This window comes from Lagopus muta, chromosome Z, assembly GCF_023343835.1.
Source record: "Lagopus muta isolate bLagMut1 chromosome Z, bLagMut1 primary, whole genome shotgun sequence".
NCBI lineage: Eukaryota > Metazoa > Chordata > Aves > Galliformes > Phasianidae > Lagopus > Lagopus muta.
In genome coordinates, this window is record NC_064472.1 from 43,627,848 (window position 1) to 43,647,118 (window position 19,271).

General features: G+C 42.1%; 1 protein-coding gene across 1 annotated transcript in view; it reads right to left on the minus strand.

Moving 5' to 3' along the window:
* The window catches only part of LOC125687391 (neuronal acetylcholine receptor subunit alpha-7-like), a 71,011-nt gene that overhangs the window by 36,281 nt on the left and 15,459 nt on the right, over nt 1-19,271 (minus strand). Inside the window, exon 2 of the mRNA XM_048932522.1 lies at nt 9,905-10,044. Coding sequence (XP_048788479.1) covers nt 9,905-10,044 — 140 coding nt within the window. The remainder of the gene's footprint in view (nt 1-9,904; nt 10,045-19,271) is intronic.

Sequence of the window (19,271 nt, forward strand, 5' to 3'; positions counted from 1 at the left end):
GTGTCAGCAAATGTCAATGGTTGTCTTTTTTTCCACACAAGGAATTCAGTGTCACACCTTTGCTTCATCTGCACTCCCATGTCAGAGGTTCAACCTCTACGAGCCAACATAATAAAAAAGGAAGCATTACTTTTGAAGCAGCCCTTGTATTTAAGAGCTCATAGTTGAACACTCTATCACTCCTTCTTTTCTCATTTTATTGCTGTGGGCCTCTGCTTCTATGAATAGATGTTATTTCTCGTAAGCATATTTCACCTAAGGCTGAGCCACATTTCTGTCTCTCTCCACTGATTACTCTTTGAGGTGACAGTTTTCCTGGTCCCTTGTCCTGCTTTGGCAAAGAACATGTCCTTCCCCTGGAGCAATTAGCCCAGCCTGCTTTGGCCTTTGTACTGGGTAGCAGTCTGCGACTGAGCAGTCTTATGGCCTCTAACCACACTTCTGCCATGTTTTTTTTTCCCCACAAGAAGAGATGCATGATACTCCTCTCAGTGGGGAGGAAACTCTGTGGCTCACATTGTTGGTGACTGAGTCCCACAGAGCCATGCAATACTGGCTTTCTTTCCCATTGTTACCAATTCATACTGCTGCTGCAGGGAAGAAAGGCCACGTAATGCAAGCTTGTTTGCATCGTACATGCAGCATGGCCTTCAGCTACAGACTGTGGCTGTCGGTGCATCCCTTGGGAAACATTTTTTTTCTGCAATGCAGCCACTCAGCAGTGCCTGAAGACCAGAACAACTGGAAGAGTGCCATGTAATAGTTTCCAACATTGTTTTTGACCCTGTTTGGCCTCAAGCTCTTCAGCAGAAACCTGCACATTCCAAAGACCACATCCCCATGCTGGGAGGAGCTTTGTTCCACTGTTTCACAGATGTTTCCACAAAGGTCTGTACTGGGATCAATGATCTTTAACATCTTCATCATTGACATTGACAGTGGAATCAAATGCACCCTCAGCAAGTTTGTGGATACCAAACTGTGTGGTGCAGTCAGAATACCCTAGGGATGGGGTGCCATCCAGAGAGATCCAGACAGACTTGAGCAATGGACTCAAGAGAACCTCATGAGATTCAGCAAACCCAAGTGCAAGGTCTGCACCTGAATTGTGGCAACTCACACTATCAGTACAAGCTGGGTGATGTAAGCATGGAGCACAGCCCCTTGAAAAGGACCTGAGGGTACTGATGGATGGCAGCTGGACACGAGCCAAAAATGTGCCAACTACATCCTGGGCTGCATCAAAAATGGTGTGGAGAGCAGGTCAAGGGAGGTGATTCTGCCCCTAACTGCTCTGTGCTGGTGAGAGCTCACCTGCAGTACTGCATCCAGATGTGGAGTCTTAGTACAGGAGAGATGTGGACCTGTTGGAGCATATCCAGAGGAGGGCCACAAAAATGATCCCAGGGGTGAAACACCTCTCTTGTAAGGACAGACTGTGAGAACTGGGGCTGTTCAGCTTGGAGAAGCCTTCAAGAAGACCCAATAGCAGACTTTCAGTATCTAAAGGGGGCTATAAGAAGGAATAGGACAGACTCTTTAGCAGGATAAGGGAAATGGTTTCAAACTAAAAGAGGTGAGATTTAGTTTGGACATAAGCAAAAAGTTTTTTACAGTAAGGGTAGTGATGCACTGGAATAGATTACCCAAAGAGGTGGTAGATGCCCCATCTCTGGAGACATTCAAGCCCAGGCTGGATGGAGCTCTGAGTACCTGACTGAGCTGTAGATATCCCTGTTCATTGCAGAGCAGTTGGGCTAGATGACTTTTAAGGGTCCCTTCCAGCTCAAACAATTCTATGATTTTGTCTCCGTCAGAAGCCCCAGGAGCTAGGATAACAGGTTTCATGTGTCTTTCCAGCACAGGATTGCTCTGTAATTGACAAGTTGGATGGATAAACTGATGTATATGCCCAGTTACTGGGGGAAAGTATGTTATGTCACAGTCTAAAAGCAGACACTCCTTCACTGAAATCCCAAGCCATCCACATACAGCAGTAGGTGTTTTGCATATTCTCCAGGGTGGGTTTCTCATCCTGAAATAGCCTTCCATGTATTTTGTGCTCTGTTGGCATATGTTCCAATAAACATGACTAGACAGGAATTGTTATTCCAAGCTATTCATTATTCATTGCCTTTTTCAGCATTTGAAATCACAGGGAAAGCAGCAAGAGAAGGGCAGAGAAAGGTCCCCAGTAGTCCAGCCCTGAATACTCATCAAGGTCTCAATCCCAGGCTACACGTAAGGATGCCTTTTCATTTTCTTCCTATATTTACATGCTGCTATGACAGACGTAAGACTGTTCTGAAATATAAGTAAGCACTTAAAGCCTTTGGTCAGGGAAGGGAATGGGGAGAAAAGATTTTTACTTAGGAGCAGTGACAGACTCTCTGGAGTTAGAGAATGCAGTGTTAAGCTACAAGTCTATCAAACACTGAAACACTAAGAAACACTGGGTGCAAGGACATGATGACAGCCTTGGTCAGAATGCCTTATTGTAATCTGTGTGTTCGGAATGGTGACCATTTGCAGAGCCCCCATCGTGTGCCAGTTTCCACAGCCCCAGGTGAGGCATAGCCAAGAGAACTCTGATTTCTGTGGACCCTGTGTGAGAATCCTTCTTTGTTCTTTGGCTCAAAGCTTACTTCCTGAGGTATTTCTTGTGATAAGACTCCGATTGATCTGTTGAGGAGGCCAGTGATGAGTGCTACTGTGTGACAATCAACATCACTTTGGGAACATTTGAGAGCCCCTTCCTCCAGAGCTGCTTGCCTCCGGAAGAGAGTGCTCAGGAGTGTTTACTGGTGGAAGATCTGGCCTGTGACTAAATAGCTCCAGCTTAGTATGGCAAAATTGGGGAATGATACCATCGGGTCCTGTGAAAAACAAGATGCAGGTGAGCATCCCTGCTATTATCTGCTAGCAAGGCCCGGAAGGTGGGAACAAAGGAGTTTCTGTTGAGATCTCAGAGCCAGAAGCTGCCACTCCAAGGAGAGCTGACTCGACCACTTTGGATTTGAGCTGTTACTCCAAAGACAGCTGACTCGACCACTTTGAAAGCATTGAAAAGGGGCCATCATCACCATGGTCACCATTGCGGTTGCAGTAGTCACCAACAGAACAGCAATGTCCGATGACCCACCACTAATGAAGATCAAAGGCTGAACTACGAGCCATGCTGGATCATGGTGGTGACTATCTCCCTCTTGCTTCCTATAAAGACTCCTTGCTTCTTCTTTCCCATCTTTTCTATCGCCCTCCTTCCCTTCCCCATTACCCTAATTCATAATAGTGTCCATCCTCCCCTTCCCCATCTCCCTGATTAAGATTTGTAATAAACTGGTCAGACCAACATTTGAACTGTTGTTTCTTAATCTCATGCAGGGTATATAGATAATAAAAGAACCTCCTCTCCCTCCTATTGGAGCGAGACACCCTGCTGCCCTTACTGGAGGGAGATGTGGAAAGTGCCATACATTTCAAGCAGCTGGTTGCTTCTCCAAAGGATGAGTTTATTTCCCTATGACTGCTATCAATCTCCTTAGTAATAATCAGGCAAATTTCAAGTTAAATAAATTTTGTTCCTTAGTACCTTGTAGCATCACAGTCACAAGTGGCCAGGGACGCTTCAAAATCCTTGATGGCTCAAAATTTTTTACAGAAGATTAGGGAGTACCCATTGGCTAAATACTGAAATTCCTACCTCTTTAAAGAGGATAGCAGAAGTCTTTTCACCACACAGGCAGAAAACTAAGTAGTTACTATGAAATAGCTGGATCAGAAGAGATTCTGTTGTGAGAACAGAAAAACTCACAAGCATATTTGTCAATATCTTGTTAAAGCTGCAGTCACCAAGCACAGCTTGGAGACCCATGCTGAAAAACAGAGAGCAAATGTGCTATGGAACTGCTGCTTACAAGATGAGCCCCATCCACTGGCTTTGCACTGAGCTAGGCAGAAGGCAATGGAAAAAGCACTAAGTTAAAAGGCAGGTAATTAAGCCTTCATGATAATACTTAAAGCAAGTGTGTGGGCAAAGACTTTTCAGACGGAAGCTGTAATTCCCATAGTGCCTAACTTCACTATGCTAGCAAATTCAAATGTTTAATTGGCTTAGTAAGAGTAGCATTTTGATAATGCCTGGCTCTTAGCTGGCAGCCAAAGTACTCACTCATGACTCAATTAGCCCTGGCATTCCCACTCTTGAAGCTCCATCCACGTTAATGAATAGGACAATTTATTTAATTTTTCTTCTCAGAGTTCAAAATTGGCCACAGTAAGTGAACTATATGACCAGAAGAGAGAGTTTGGGATTTAACTTTAATGAATCTATTGTTCTATCAACATTTCTGTAATTTTTCTGCTTGGAATTTTAATGACTATTTTTCACAGACACTAATTACAGATTTTCAGCTTTTATAATGACGTCCAAATTTCTTCCTCAGTAACACCAATTGCTTCAGTCTCCCTGCAGTGGAAGGGAGAATTTAGTAAATCAGTGAATTTACTCTTGCAAAATGAGAATGCAACTTCTGGTGGAGAAAAATCTTTCTAGAAAAAGACATTGTTTTGTAATGTAGGTCTGTACAAGGATAAACAATAAATATAGCTCAGAAAGGCTGTGTGGGAAGCCCACAAATAAATGGAAAAGCATTAATAGGACAGAAAAAGAAAGAAAAAAAAGAAAGATCCAGAAGGGCTGAACGAGTTTTTCTCCTTACTGTTTACTGATGCTTTGCAAATAAACAAAATGCAGAATATCTGTTTAATAATCCTTTTCTTATTACATCTCTGATTACATCTCTGTCTGCTATGTGTTCTTTGTTTCATTCTTGAGAGGTCACGCTTATGCTGTTGAAGTTATCTATCCTGAAAAGATTTGTACAGGATGTACTATCAGGATTATGGTTTAATCTAGTGAATGCTGATGCTATATTGGGAATAATATGTCAATGGCTGCTTACGCGTACTGGCGTATTTATATTTATTTCATTGAATCACTTGTGAGTTGACCTGGGTTTGCTGTGCAGATATTTGGTCATATGACTGTGCCAGAATGCGCAGTGAGAAGGGATGATCTAGTTGCTGTAAAGACAATTTAGGAATGGAGAGGAGAATTAGAGATAGAAACATAACTCTTCAAGTCTCTTGTTGTTAAATTCCCCTGCAAAACCAGCATAGCTGGCTGCCATCTTCCTCAGCTCTGCTGGCAGGAGTACTAACACCAGTAACACCAGCACCCACAGCTACTTGGTGCTTCTTGTCCTCTGCTAACCTCACAAAAAGGAAAAACTGTGCCTGCACTGCATTAATGTTTTCTGGAAGGAATAAGCACATTTTCATGTTAAAAGTAGAGTTTCTTGCATAAGCCACCTGCGTTTACAGGGCCCTTCTCTACTTACATCCTACAGAACACAAGAACTTAAAGACAAGGAAACATTCAGAACTGAGACTTTGGACTGGGAGAACTGTGACAGACAGACAGGCTGCCTGCTTTCACTTTGGCAATTTTCATGCAAAGGGAGCAAGCTTCAGCAAAGGGCTCATTCTACACCAGCCTACCCTTTGGGGGCTGAATTCAAAGGACATGAAGAGCTGCTTGGAATGGAGAACTATTGTTATATCAATCTTAAAACAAACTAACTAAACCAACAAAATAACAACCACAACAATAAATTACAGTAACAACAACAACAATAAATGAACAAAACAGAGTGAACTAAAGCTTGAATCCGGCAGTTTGATGTCTTTCTGGTAGAGAAGATTAAAACTATTGGGCTGCTAAGCTAGTTTAAAACTACTGCTTATAGTAGTAATAATCACACCTGGGTGCTCAGAGAAGGTATGTGCAGATTTTTCCCATAATTTCCCTCCCCAAGAAATGTACAATATGCATAGTTTTGGTTTTCAGGAGACAATCCGAATATTTGCTTTTTACTTCCTGACTAAATTATTCTGTGATCTTGTCTTGCTGCTTTCTAGTCCAATCAGGAGCTTCAAGCAGCATCAAAATCTGCAGCTTATGTAGGATTGTTTGCACGCACGTGATTAGGTTTGGGATGATCCTGCAGTCTGTAGAATGTGCTCTCTTTCTACAAGCGGTTCAGTCAAATCAGAATAGTACGCATTAAATTTTCCTCATGTAGTGTTTGTTTGGAATTAGTAGCTGCAAATAAAGCAATGGATTCTTTGGCTTCTGGAGTGCCAACTGACTTTTCAGTGGCTGGTGGGGTTTTTTCTCATTATTTTTGTTTCTTCCCACTGGTGACTGCACACCCTTCTTCTTACTGACAGTCTCTCAGAAACAGGAGAAAGTTGTGATTAAAGCATTAACAACCATGTGGCATTAAAAACTTGGGCAACCTGGCAAATGCTGGGAGATTTTCTGAATCAGTGGCAAGCGAAAGAGTGAACATGCAGAAAGGCAGTAGGGCACGCCATGACATGAGAGGAGATGCACAACCAGACCTTTGGATGGCTCTGCAGAAGATACAATGTGAGAGTGGTGTCTGTGCCCTCCCTCTTTCTCACATGAGGCCAAGGAATGTGCTTAACTGTGTATTGCCTCTGAAGGGCATCAACACTGCTGTAGGAAATTTGGGGGTGTGTTTGATTTTAGAAAAGGCTTTTGAGGCATTTATTACCTCTGCAGCATTGTGCAGCCACTTTGAAGCACTCTTCTTAAAATGAGGCTTTTTATTTGGAATTTTTTTTTAAAGTCTGTGATACGTGCTCCAGTTTTATTCATTACACATTTCTGTTAGTTGACTGGTGGGTTCCTCTTTTTTCATGGTATTTTTAAAATTGCACTTTGAGGAAATGTGTCCTAGAAAAGCAAATCAAACAAGCTTTTGCTCTGGCTAACAAAGGGCAGTGAGGAAACTGTTGCAGTAGCATTGATGCACTGAGCTGAAGATAATAGTAAGCAGTATCACAAGCAGAAAGTAAGCTGAAAAAAAAAAGATGGTACCTTTTAAGATGTCTCACCATAGTCTGACATAAAGGATGTAGATCCCCTCACATAAGGTTCCCTGCAGGTGCCAGCAGGAGCAATCAAAACTGCTATTCATGATGACAAATATTTTCTACCTAACAGGCCCCAGTGAAAAAGCATTCAATTTCTTCTCTGTGAAAAATATCTCATCTCTTGATTTGTCCAGCCTTTCTGATGGGCTGGAGTTTTAGACAAAGTAAGAAGACGAATCTTGTTCCAGGTACTCTTGGATGTGCTCTACCCTTGCTTGGGTTGTCAGGCTGTCAGAGAGCACTTGCCTAGCAGTGCTCTGTGGGAGGTTTCACCAGCCAAATCCACTACTGGTGCCAGGAAATGACTTAGGGAATGTGGAAGCCCCAAGTAAGAGTGATCCCTGGACATGGCAACCAAGGCCTTGTGAAGAGACAGATGTCCTTCACTTGCATTTGCCTCTGTGAAAAGCAGAGAACATGTTCTTCAAGGTTTTGAGTCTGGCAGCTGGCTTTGGCCTCTTGTCTGTGTGAGACACCCCTTGGTTGGCCTTGTGATGCATGCAGCTAAAAGAGGTTACCGATCTTTTGTACCTCGTCTGCTGCTCTTTACATCACAACCCACCTCTTAAACAAGTGTTTCTTTCAGCAGCTGGAGCATCCAGATGCTTCAATCTGTTCTGCCAGCAGCGGAGGCTGAGCAGCAGCGTTCACACTGAGAACTTGCTTCCTGACAGATTGTTCACGTTTCACTTCCTATATTGGGTGCTGGCCCCCATGGGAATGGTGTTCTGTGGATTTTTAAGCTGATTAGTTCAGCCACTTGTTGACGTCACATTGTCCCTTTTACCCTTCCATTGCATAAACTTGAGTGGCAGCCACATTATCACTGACATCCTGGACAATGTTTCCACTGCTGGAAGTAGTACATGGTGCAGCTCTCAAGATAGCAAGAAGAGAAATGATCACCTAAATGCTTTGTGTAAAGAAAGGAGGATATTTCTCCGTTATCAACAAATTAAAATACTGTCTACACCCAACCAGAGAGTAGTCCAGTGCCCATCTGTTCCCATGCAGATGTCCCCATGCGACTCTTATGATGATAAGCATGATAAGCTCAACTCATATTGTCCTTGACATGGATTCTTCTGCTACTGTATTGTGTGAATGAGGATACTTTAGTCCATGCACAAAGGACTGGAGGAGACAGACACTTTTTTTCACATTGTGTAGTAAACAAATTTCAGGTTACTCTGCATTACTGAAATTGCAGGTTGCATAATGCTCTGAGCTGAAGAATTTACAGCATCTGTACTGTGTGCAGGGAAGCAAAGCTGGTTTCTATGTATGCATGACCATCTAGATGACCCCTTTCCTACTGCAGACAATCAAAATGCAATAGAGGAATTAAATTGGTTGCAACAGGCATTGACATAACACAGATAGAGCACTTAAAGAAATGTAGCTTGCTGAAAGGATGCATTTCACATGGGCATGTGAAACCCAGCTGAAAAAAAGTTTTATGTAACTCTTCCCTCTAACTGACTGACTGACTTTGAAAATGTACACTCACAGCCTGAAGGCTGAAAAGTCCCCTCTGCTACCCCTAACCTTCAAATTACCGCATGAAAACACTGTTGGAAAAAGAATGTTTGAAGCAAGATCTTTGGAGCTAAGATGCCTCTGCTAAACCTGGAATTGCTCACTGAAATTTACTTGAAAGTAGCTGGAGGATTTATCTGCTCTTTCATTCATGAAGAGGTTTGTGAGCTCTTGCCATGAATGAGTGACTTCAGCTAAGGGTACTGATCTCTCTCTTCCAGCTCGGTGCATTTGCTAATGTGACAAAAGAGAAAGCAGCTTATCCTGCCTGAGTGGCTGCTGCCTGCTGCAGGAGGACCACAACTGGCTGGTCCTGGCACTGGTGCTGCATGATTCTGGAGGGCCAGAGCACCAGGGGCCTGCTTGCCCCTCCAGAGAAAGTGAGCTGCACATCTTCAAAAAGGTTGTGGATATTTTAAAAAGTCTGTATGTTTGAGACCTGTGACAAATTGGTCAGCACATGCACAATATTTAGAAGTTTTTCTCTCTCCTTGTTCTCTTCCCAGCAGTGACAGTGCACTAGAAACAATTCCATATGGCTATGGAAGGAAGGGGAGGGGAGAGGAAGGGAGGGCAGGGGAGGGGAGAAAGAAGAAGGGAGGAGCACTGATTTGTCAGCTGTTTGTTGCTTTGACAAGCTGAAAGTAGTTAAAACTGTCCTCTTGACTGTCTTGTTTTCCATGCATGCAAAATAAATTCTATATAGTGTATTTCATGATAGAGAATCCTCTTCGGGATGAAAAAGGGATTTGAATTCAGTATATTATGGTGCAATTTTCCATTGCTCAAATCTCCAGACTTGAAATGTATGTTGCAGAGAGATCAGCAAAGACAATTAGAGGGCTATGCATCCAGCTTTTGCTTTTATGCATTTCTAACCTCATCTCAAGGCAGAATCTTTCAATTGTAGTGCAAAAAAAAAAAGGGAAAAGAGGTCAATGCCACTATAATGTCTAAAGAGAAGGTGTAACTGATGTGATGTTGGCTTTTAACATTGCACATGGTCTTTAGTGATTGCATCTTGCATGGCTCTGAGAAGAACATATTAATAATTTGTAATGACACATGGCTTCTAAACTACCGCATTCTTTTTTTCTCTTAAAAGTGAAAAACTACATAATTTTCTTGCAGCTCATGTTGTATCAGAACTTGTGCTTCTAGGAGGATATTCACTCTTTAAAAAATGTCAAAACACGTACTCCAGCACTTAGGAAGAATGCTCAGTCAAAGCCAGCCTGCTCTCACCTCTGACAGACTGATTAAGATGAAGTGTTTGGTACCTACATGAGAGATCAGATATATTATGCTGAATGGGTACCGTAGAGAGCCAGTGACTTACCACATCAATTATCTGCAGCAAAGAAAGCTGAAGCTCAACTACAATGGGCTGGGAGTCATTCATGACTGGGCGCTCCAGACGATTGTAGTTTCTCAGTAGATCTCTGTACAAGCGTCTCTGGCTTTCACCCTGCTGAGACACTAGGAGAAAAGAAAGAAGGTCACTGTCACTCAGGCTGGTCATGCTGTCCCAAGGGGGACAAATGATAATTTGTCTGTTTAGCAAAAAATGCTTCTTAATGTGCCAGTAATTTGAAAGCATTTCCCAAAAGTTCTCCAAATCTCTAATATAGGTGTGACAGACATGTCTTTTCTGCATATGTGACTGACGAACTTCTGAAGAGAATAACTATTAATGCTCTAGCTATTTACAAACACTCAGGAACTACTGAGCAGTCTTTTGGGCTCAGAGTAAAAGTTCCCCACATCTGGGTTTCCCTCCTGACAACGGTCAGAGGCTCCAAAACTATCAGACAACTTGCTGGAAGGTAGTAAGAGAGCTTTTTTTATTTGCTCATTCTTATTTCCTGCAGTGGACTGCAGTGTGCCAGCACTGGTATTACTTGGACACATTCTGTGTTTATCCAGCATGAGCAACAGGTATAATTATTACTCACAGCAGATTTATCAGGCTTTTCTGGGTGTGTACTCAGGAAGTAGTAAAAAGCCTTCTTCACACTGCCTTCAGTTTTATGTGGCAGTCTCTCCAGGCTTTGGGTTATTTCCCTTGCCTTTCTTCCAAATAAGGTGATGGTATGAAGGCTAGAATATTTGATAGGTATGTACAATGGTGATACTGAACTGAAGATGTTAGATGTTTAACTTCTCTTTCTGTGGGAATATTCAGCAGAAGATGCCATGCAGACACATAAACTTGTTAATGACTAGCAGAACCTCAATGTGTGATTAAATTGCATAATGCTGCTGTGTATTGGCTCCTCAGCTTTGCACTGAGTACAGAGAGAGTTCATGTAAGTGTTTTTGCTGTGCTTCCTGGCCACAGCTATCATGGATGCAGCAGTGATGGATCAGGGCTCATCCCTGTCAACGCCAGCAGTTTGCTGGGATACACTGCTCAGGAGCTCAGGTCCCCCAAGAGGTGCACGTGCTGGTGCTCTGGCTGGTGACAGCCATTACTGAGAGATGCATCAGACAGGGTGAGTGTCATGGGCTGCAGCTCCCTGAGGACAAATCATTCTTGTCAGTGTGAGTATGCATTCCCGGATCTGTGGAAAACCAACCCCTGAGAGGGAATCTACTCTGTGAATTGTTATTACTTTGGACTGAAGCATTTTTACTCCATTGCAGCTTCTGGTGTCTGTGGATGTGACTCTTAAACTCTTGACCAGAGCTCTTCACACTGAGGCCAGGACTCCTCCCACAGTAGTTAATTTGAATGCCTTTGTGACAATCCAAGCAAACACTAAGAGCCAGCTTTCCTATTCCCCAGCTTTTTACTGTGCTCAGCAAGCCCTGTAAGCCTGGAACAGGCATCTCTCAAATACAGCAGCCAGACCTTTTAAAGCCGGTAATATTGCTCTATTTATAATCCTGTTGAATTCATGTTCCCTTTGGCTTTTCTGGTACTAAACAGAATTTTGTGGCTTCTGAATATGGCAGTGCCTGGTGAATGAGAAGTATTTCTGTTTAATTTGGTGAGCTGCACTGACATATCAGTTTTATGGACACTCTCTTTTTGAATAATACATTACATGGTCATGGGGTATGAGGGGATGAGATGCCTTAGGGCTGCTCCAATAGCCCTTGCTGACACACTGAATGCCATGTTTAACCATCTGCAATAAGCAGTTCTGGCCACAGTTTCTCTGCTTCACCAGCTTAAACAAGCTTTCCTGCAAGGTACTAATTTAGGTTCTCAATATTTGTTTTCCAGTGCCTCAGCACACCCCAATTCCCTTGTAAGACCCCTCTGTAAGAAGGAAAACAGGGAAAACAGCAACACAGTGTCCAATGGATAGAGACTCTATAATTTGAGCAAATTTGCTGTCCTTTCATTTGCCCAGCATGCTCTCCTAACTTCCTTCTCCATGTTCCTGTGCTTTAGGGAAGGAATGACTGTCTGCACTTCTGCCCTCATCCTGAGTGCTTATGTAATGGTTGCCTCCAAAATTCCTTTTAAACCGTCTACCTCAGCTTTTGCAACAATGAAGTGCCTTCTCCAGGCTCTGGTCAGCTTGGCTGCTCAGTGCCCTGATATCACCACTGTTGTGGTGCATTAAAAGAGCTCGTTCAGAGAGGTCTGACTGGGAGAGACATGAGCATAACCTTAAGTATTCCAGGAAAATGTCTTCACACTGTGAGCTCAGCTTACAGCATTTTACTACATATTACTGCTCTTCTGAAACCTGGTTTGCCATCCCATCCTCAACTCTCCCCTCTGCAGTGGGGTCCTGTTACTTTCCTACCTCTTGTAACCAAAATTGTTAAGGTATCCTTCACTGGTTTATACACTGCCTGGCTGAACTGGCATGAATAGCTACATGTCTGTGCGCTCCCAGTTAAGTATATAAAATTACAGAGATTCAGAAGCAGTGGTTGTCTTGGAGTGTCCTAGAATGTAGCTGTGGCAGTTGTTGGCATTACAAAGACTGGGTAAGTCCAATCACAATACCATTTCTCTGTTACGTTTGCTTCGGAGGAGGAAATGAGGTGGGTGGCAAGTCAGACCTTTGTTTTCATAGACTTTTTCTTTAAATTGTAATTTTCAAATACTGAATGCCACCTATTCCAGAGAGATTGCTGCTTTTTTCTCTTGCAATGCTTGTGTTAATGCATTGTGACACTACATCTCTGTGTGCTAAGTGGAGTGTTTGATGGAGATGAGGAAGTCTGGATCTCTCAGGAATACTGGTAGAATAAGCTTTTCCACTGCCTACCCTTCAGACACAGAAACCTTATCAAAAGCAGAGGCACTGTGAGCTCACTGGTCACTAATGCGTTGTTTTACCTTTTCAATTAGGCTGGAAGTTGGGTGTCAAAACTTAATGATGCTAGGTTAGTCTCCCAAAGTCTGCTACCAAGCAGACTTGCTTCGCTATGTGTGTTACAGGAGAAGTACAAGTAACTGGTGCAGACATTAAGAATTATGTTTTCTGGCTGTAGGGTCTTTGATTATAAAAGCTGCTCACTCTGAGTAAAAAAAGTCCCACTGCCTCAGCCAGTATCCCATGTGTTGCTGAATTATATAGGAAACAGTAGGAAATAATTCTCAAACGAACACACAAGTAGAAATGGTAACAGACTGAAATAGAAGAAATACAAGTTTTTTTAAAAAGGGAAATGATTTTTATTTATTCAGTTAGTTATTTTTAATGATCAAATTTGATTTCCAAGTTCTGTTTCTGGTGAAAGGGATAAAAAGTACTGAGGACTTGGAGGGGATGTGCACCAAATACTGAAGGGCTCTATTTTGTGGAAAGGGCACCAAAGCTGGCTATATGTGGGACCAGAAATTGAAAACAAACAAGCAAAATAAAATCTCGGAACAGAACATGATTTCCAGCAAGGAATGTTGTAAGCTTCTGTAATAGAAGGTATTTCATCTCAGTGTCCCCATCAGGGCTGCTGGATTTCTCCCTCGAAACAAAAGGCTGCTGGGCTGGAATTATTAAGTGAAATGCAATTGCGAAAGGTAGGCTGAATTTTGGAGTATGCTGTGACTCAGCTTTACACTCTGTGTAACCTAAATTGGTTCCCTAAGCTGCTCCTGCAGTTTGCAGACATTTGGCAGGCACAAGACAATTAACCCATGGCAGGGATAAAGTCCCCTTATGGTACTGTGAAGAGCTTCATGTAGAGTAGATGTATTCATGGACTACATTAATGTAGTCTGTACCTCTCTGGATCTCCTCTCATACAGCAGCCTGTACAAAGTCTACAACACACCCACACTGCAATGTTCGCCAGTTGATAATTGTGACCCATAAGCAGCTACAGAATTCTTCTGGAAACACACATTATAATGAAAATGTATCTTTTTAGGACAGAGTTGCTGAGAACTACTCTGCAAGGTAACCTGCCCAGGAAATATTTCTCTATTGCAGTATGCTACCATCTTCTCTAACAAGAAATACAATAAAATATGTGTCCCTTTAAATGTATTACTGTGAGATTAGAGAAATCCCTCGTGGGGAGCAGTGTGGTGTGCTGGATCAGGGAGTCCTATGATGTAAATGAAAAATCAGGATGTGGCTTCTCTATGGGCTTATTTCTGAAATGCATGGGAACAGCTGTCCTTCTCCACCATTCACCTACAGCATGCTTGCCTTAAGTTATTTCTGCAAGAAATAAAAAAAGGCACCTTGCTACCAGCTCACAGTTTGGCTCCATCTTTCTTTGCACACACACAGTTTGCATGTAGGATTTCAGCAGTTGGATATAGACATGTTGCAATTCCCCAGACAGGTTAGGCAGAGTCAATAGGAATAAAACACAAAATATTTGGTTATCAAATAAACATCTGCAAAGCTTTAGTAGCTAAGCTGCAGAGATCTCCTCAGAGCAAGTCTAGAAGCAAGTTAATAATTGCATCCAGGAATCTGGATAAGTGTGGCTTAACGGCTAGAAGGAGAGAGGCATCTCTGATAAGATTTGCACAGATGGTGTCTCATACTGACTATGAGCCACCATGGCGCTTATAAAGGGTTTTGAATTCTCTGAGATACTGAGATCAGATCAAGTTGGTGTTGGCTGATGTCACCTCCAACTCAGCAACTGGGCATGCCTACACTCAAGCACAAAATGTCTTGCTGCTGGTGATGTCAAGGAGAGCTGCCTCAGTTAGCATGTGTGCTTTGTGGTGACATAAGATACATTGACCTGAGTATGACTCAGGTATCTGTGCTTTCCACAAAACTAAAGTTAGGTGTTTAAATGACCCCCAACCTCCCAGTAGGAAAAAAAGAAAAAGAAAGTAATCTGACCAAAACCAGTGAAGCCACTACCCCTACCCTGTGTGCTGCATGTGGTTTGCACTGGCTTCCTCCACTAACAGTTTGCTTGTCCTATTGAAGAAACACACGACAAGTGGCTATGGGCTGACCACAGACCTCTTCTACCCTCTCTGTCTGCCTTGTTCCTCTGGACTTGGCTTGCTTCTTCTGTGCTGGAGTGGCATCCTGACTTCCTACTGTGCCAACACAACACTCATTGCACCTTCTGTGGGTTTGGCTTCAGAGCTGTCAAAGGGGCTGTTTGGTCTGGAGGCTGCTCAGTGTTGTCTGGTAAGAAAGGCTGTCACAATCACAACTGTCTCTGTATAGATTGCACCTGTGCTACCCCCAGGAAGGTCAGAAGGTCAGAGCAGGGCTGCCATATCTTGGCTGCTAGATCCTACTGCTCTGCTTGGCATGCTGAACTCCCTGAGCTCCAAGGCAGCCTTGCCAGTTCCCCAGGTTTGCTCCAAAAGGGGTCAACTCCTTAATCTAGTATTTCTGTTGTGGGCCACAGAATGTCTTCCTATGCAGAGCAACTAAACAGTGAAACATTAATAGGAAGGAAGACGAAAGTACAGGGATTTCCAAGCTGATCTGAGCCATCCTATCTACATTTATTGATTATTCCACCTCTTGTTAATGTTGTTCCCTGGATTTATTTTGATAACCTCTTTATTTTATTTTATTTTATTTTATTTTATTTTATTTTATTTTATTTTATTTTATTTTATTTTATTTTATTTTATCTGCATTGACCAGCTTCTGTTCTAGCTGAACTCTTTCTGGTTGTTGCTCATTTCTCTTGGCACAGTCCTGAGCTACTGCTTTATTCATGCAGAACTAGGGGAGCTACTCATACGTAAAGCATTTTCAGTTCAAACGTCCTACTCTTCCTATGCCATTTTTATTGACACATCTGCATGCCATTGTGTTTCTGAGTTACAAAGCATGCCTTTTTCTTATATTTTTCAAAAACCATTCCAAGAAGAATTTGCATAAGCACAGCTGTTAAAATCAACATATATTCCTGGCTGATTACGTGTTCAAACATTTTTGTCCCCTGCTGCTTCAGAAAAGGTCCAAAACTGCAGAAATATTGTGCCTATTTATTTACTCTTTTTGTATTTTCTGCAGGTTTTTCACAATATTTCTGTAGCATTTTCCTCTTTGTGTACTGTTCTTTTACCACATTCCCCTTTTTTGGGTGGTTTCTGTTAGTTTTGCTTTTTACTGTTTTGCAAAAAAAAAAAACTGATGGAGTTCTGGACACTATGATAACTAGCGTCTGTTATACTGGCAGTATTTTTATATTTAATTGTATCAGGATTACCTAATACATAAGTGTGACTGGAACATTTACACAGCAAAAGCCATTAGGAAAACCCTTGAGCAGCAGAGCTAGCTCCTGGAATTCTCAAGTATTTTCCTAACAAACTGCAGATTCTTCCAGAGCATTTCATTATTTGTTCTCTTTTTAGTTTATCACTGTTTGCTTTTAGGGATTTTAGGTATGCTAGTAAGAATGCAAATAAAATGATCACAGGAGGATATGAAGCACATACAACTATGAATTATGAGGGAAGTAACAAGAGAGGATTAAAACCAATTTGTTTCACAGGTGACTCCACTGACATAAATAATTGGAATGGCAACAACACACAAATATAGTATAGTTACACTGCTTTGGTAACTATTAAAAAGCTCTCACCTTGTTTTGTATATTTTCCCACTTTCTGAGAATGTAAAGCATGTAGCTACCATATGTCACTTAATCCCCAGAGACACAGATGTGTCCCATCCGCTTTTGTTCTTACGTGCAGCATTTTCGCTTTTATCTGTGGCTGTAAAAGCATGATTTCTTTCAATGCCCTTTGATTTAAAATGCACACCATCACATCTTCAGGGAAGAGTACAGGCACACAAGACAATGCAATCGTATCAGCTGCCTCAGCCCCGTGTGTGTCCAAGTAATGTTTATTTGAATACAACCCTCATTTAAAACTTCTTTTTAATCTGCTTCCCTCCTGGGTAATCTTTGACTCTTATCTTCAGCTTTCACTGTGCAGATTATTTTTGCATCTTATATTCAAATTTCATTAGAGGAATGTGAGAAATGCCATGTTTTCTCAGGCAAAAAGACCTGTTCTTCCTGACACTGGTCATTTCTGTTCCTTTCTACCAGATAAAGAGCTCCCAGCAGAGAAGGGTATTAAAGGGTACGTGAGGAAGGGTTTCAACTCAAAGACTTCAGGCACATGACAACATGCTAAAAAGAGTATATAGGCCATTATATAATGAAAGGATGGGATTATTTTTTCAGTGCTCCTGATGGCTTGGTGCAGATGTTTTAAAGGCTGAGATACGCATGTAAGATGAAAAGACACACATTAAGATATTAACAGCAGCATACCTCTCAAATTTGCTAGTTATCAGAACTACCTCACTGCTCCAGATTAGAAAGAAACATAACCAGCTGCAGGCATACAGGATAAAAAAACAGAATTTTTACTGAGATGCTAGTTTACATCAGCTCCATGCAATATAAGTGTAGTTACTACAAAACAGAAGTGGGTAGCACAGGAGGAGGAAGACAGACAAGGGTCAGGAGTGAGAATCCAATCCCATCTTCAGCTCCCCACCGAAACATGTTAGAGGATGTTGTGGTTGTGTGGAGATGACTCCTGCCAGCCATCCCAGGATCTGTCAGGAGAAGCAGCGACAGAGGCCCATGGAAAGACTTAGAATCATATGGCAATAGTGAGACACAGGGGACATGGTCACCAGCAGACTGGAGTGCACTTCTGAATTCCCCACACACACTGGTTTGCAGGGCAGCTTGTCACAACCCTTCACCTCTGCACATATCAGCACCCAAGCCAGTAATCAAGGGAAAGCCCTCCTAAGGAAAGCTTATGAGCTTTACTAAGTGCTGCTAGTAAGACAAAAGGAACTCACTCCAAGCCCACTGAACACCACTGCAACAGACCAGAGCCACTGCAGTGTGTTTGGGCACACTAAGATGTTCATTTCCACAGGACAATTCACAACATTTTCACTCTGACCTGTCTCCTGCTTCTTCCAGAGCAATTTCATACTATCACTAGTGCCAAAGAACCTTCACTACATAGCAGTGGTTTTGAGGCAAGGCCACTCCCTCACCTTTGACCTGCGAAAAAGAAGCCACTTCTTCCATCTCATAGAGAGAAGTTTGTGACTAACAAATGGGAGAACTATGCTTGATTTTCATCTTTGTTTTCTTCACATCTTGGGGACACTTCTCTTCCTGGGAGGTTGTCTCATCTTTCCCTTCCTTCTAATATTTTCTATTCATAATATTTTCAGAGTAGGAAATGGAAACTGGACAATAGTGTTGCACAGCAAACTGAACATGTCATTTCAGCCTTCAGCACTACTGTTATCTGCACTGGGTTTAGAAAAAAAAAATCTGTCTTCTTAAGTATCATCTTTTGAGCCTTCACCAAACTTGCTTATCCTGCTTTGATACCTGCTATTATTACTACACCCCTCTGTCCAAGTAGATTTTCCCAGATTTAGGAAATTAATGATGAACTTCTGACCTGTCAGCCAGAAAACTGCTCTTGCATAACGAAACAAAGCACCAAAGATACTGAGGATGCAAAAGGCAAGGACAGGGTTAACTCCTGTATCCTCTTCCTATGTTGTTCAAGCCTTATCTATGGCCTGTGAGCAAAGTAAGTGGGCTGCAATGTTTGAGAGGAATAGGCAGGGCACTGATGGACAATGTAAGACCTGTTAAGAAAGTTGCAAGCTTGTCTTTCTTCTGTCAGAAACTCAAATGATAGATGACAAGAAAGGTGGTGTCAGAGCCCTGTGAAAAGGATGTGGGTTTTGCTGTTGAGAATTTTGACAGTATCTTGAACAGCTGATCATTTTTCATCCTTGTCTGTGCTCCACACCTGAATTGGGAAATAGGAAAATACATCTTTTCAATTTTGGTGATCCAGTCTTCAAACACAAAGGGAATTGTAAATACAGGCACAAAAATTCCCAACAGGGAGTCTGAATTTATTCCTTCTTGAAGACAAAATCTCCTTCTAAGGCTGTCTTGATGAGGGAAATGGATTGTCTTGATGAGGCAAATTAGGCTTGTGATTAACAAAACAAAGATCTGTAGAGATCTGAACTCAGACATAAGAAATCATAAGAAGTTGTTTGATTTGGCTGATTCAGCCAGATTTGATTTTGGGCATATCAAGTGGCAGAACTCAGTCTGTGTCATGAACTACACAGCTGTTTTCCATACTCTGAATGTCACCAGCTCTCAGTGACATGTGGGTTTATTAGCATTATTCCATTTTCAGGATGGTAAATGATTTTTTTGTTGCTGTTGTTGTTTTTTCTCATGTTCTGGTTTTGTCGGGATCAATAGGA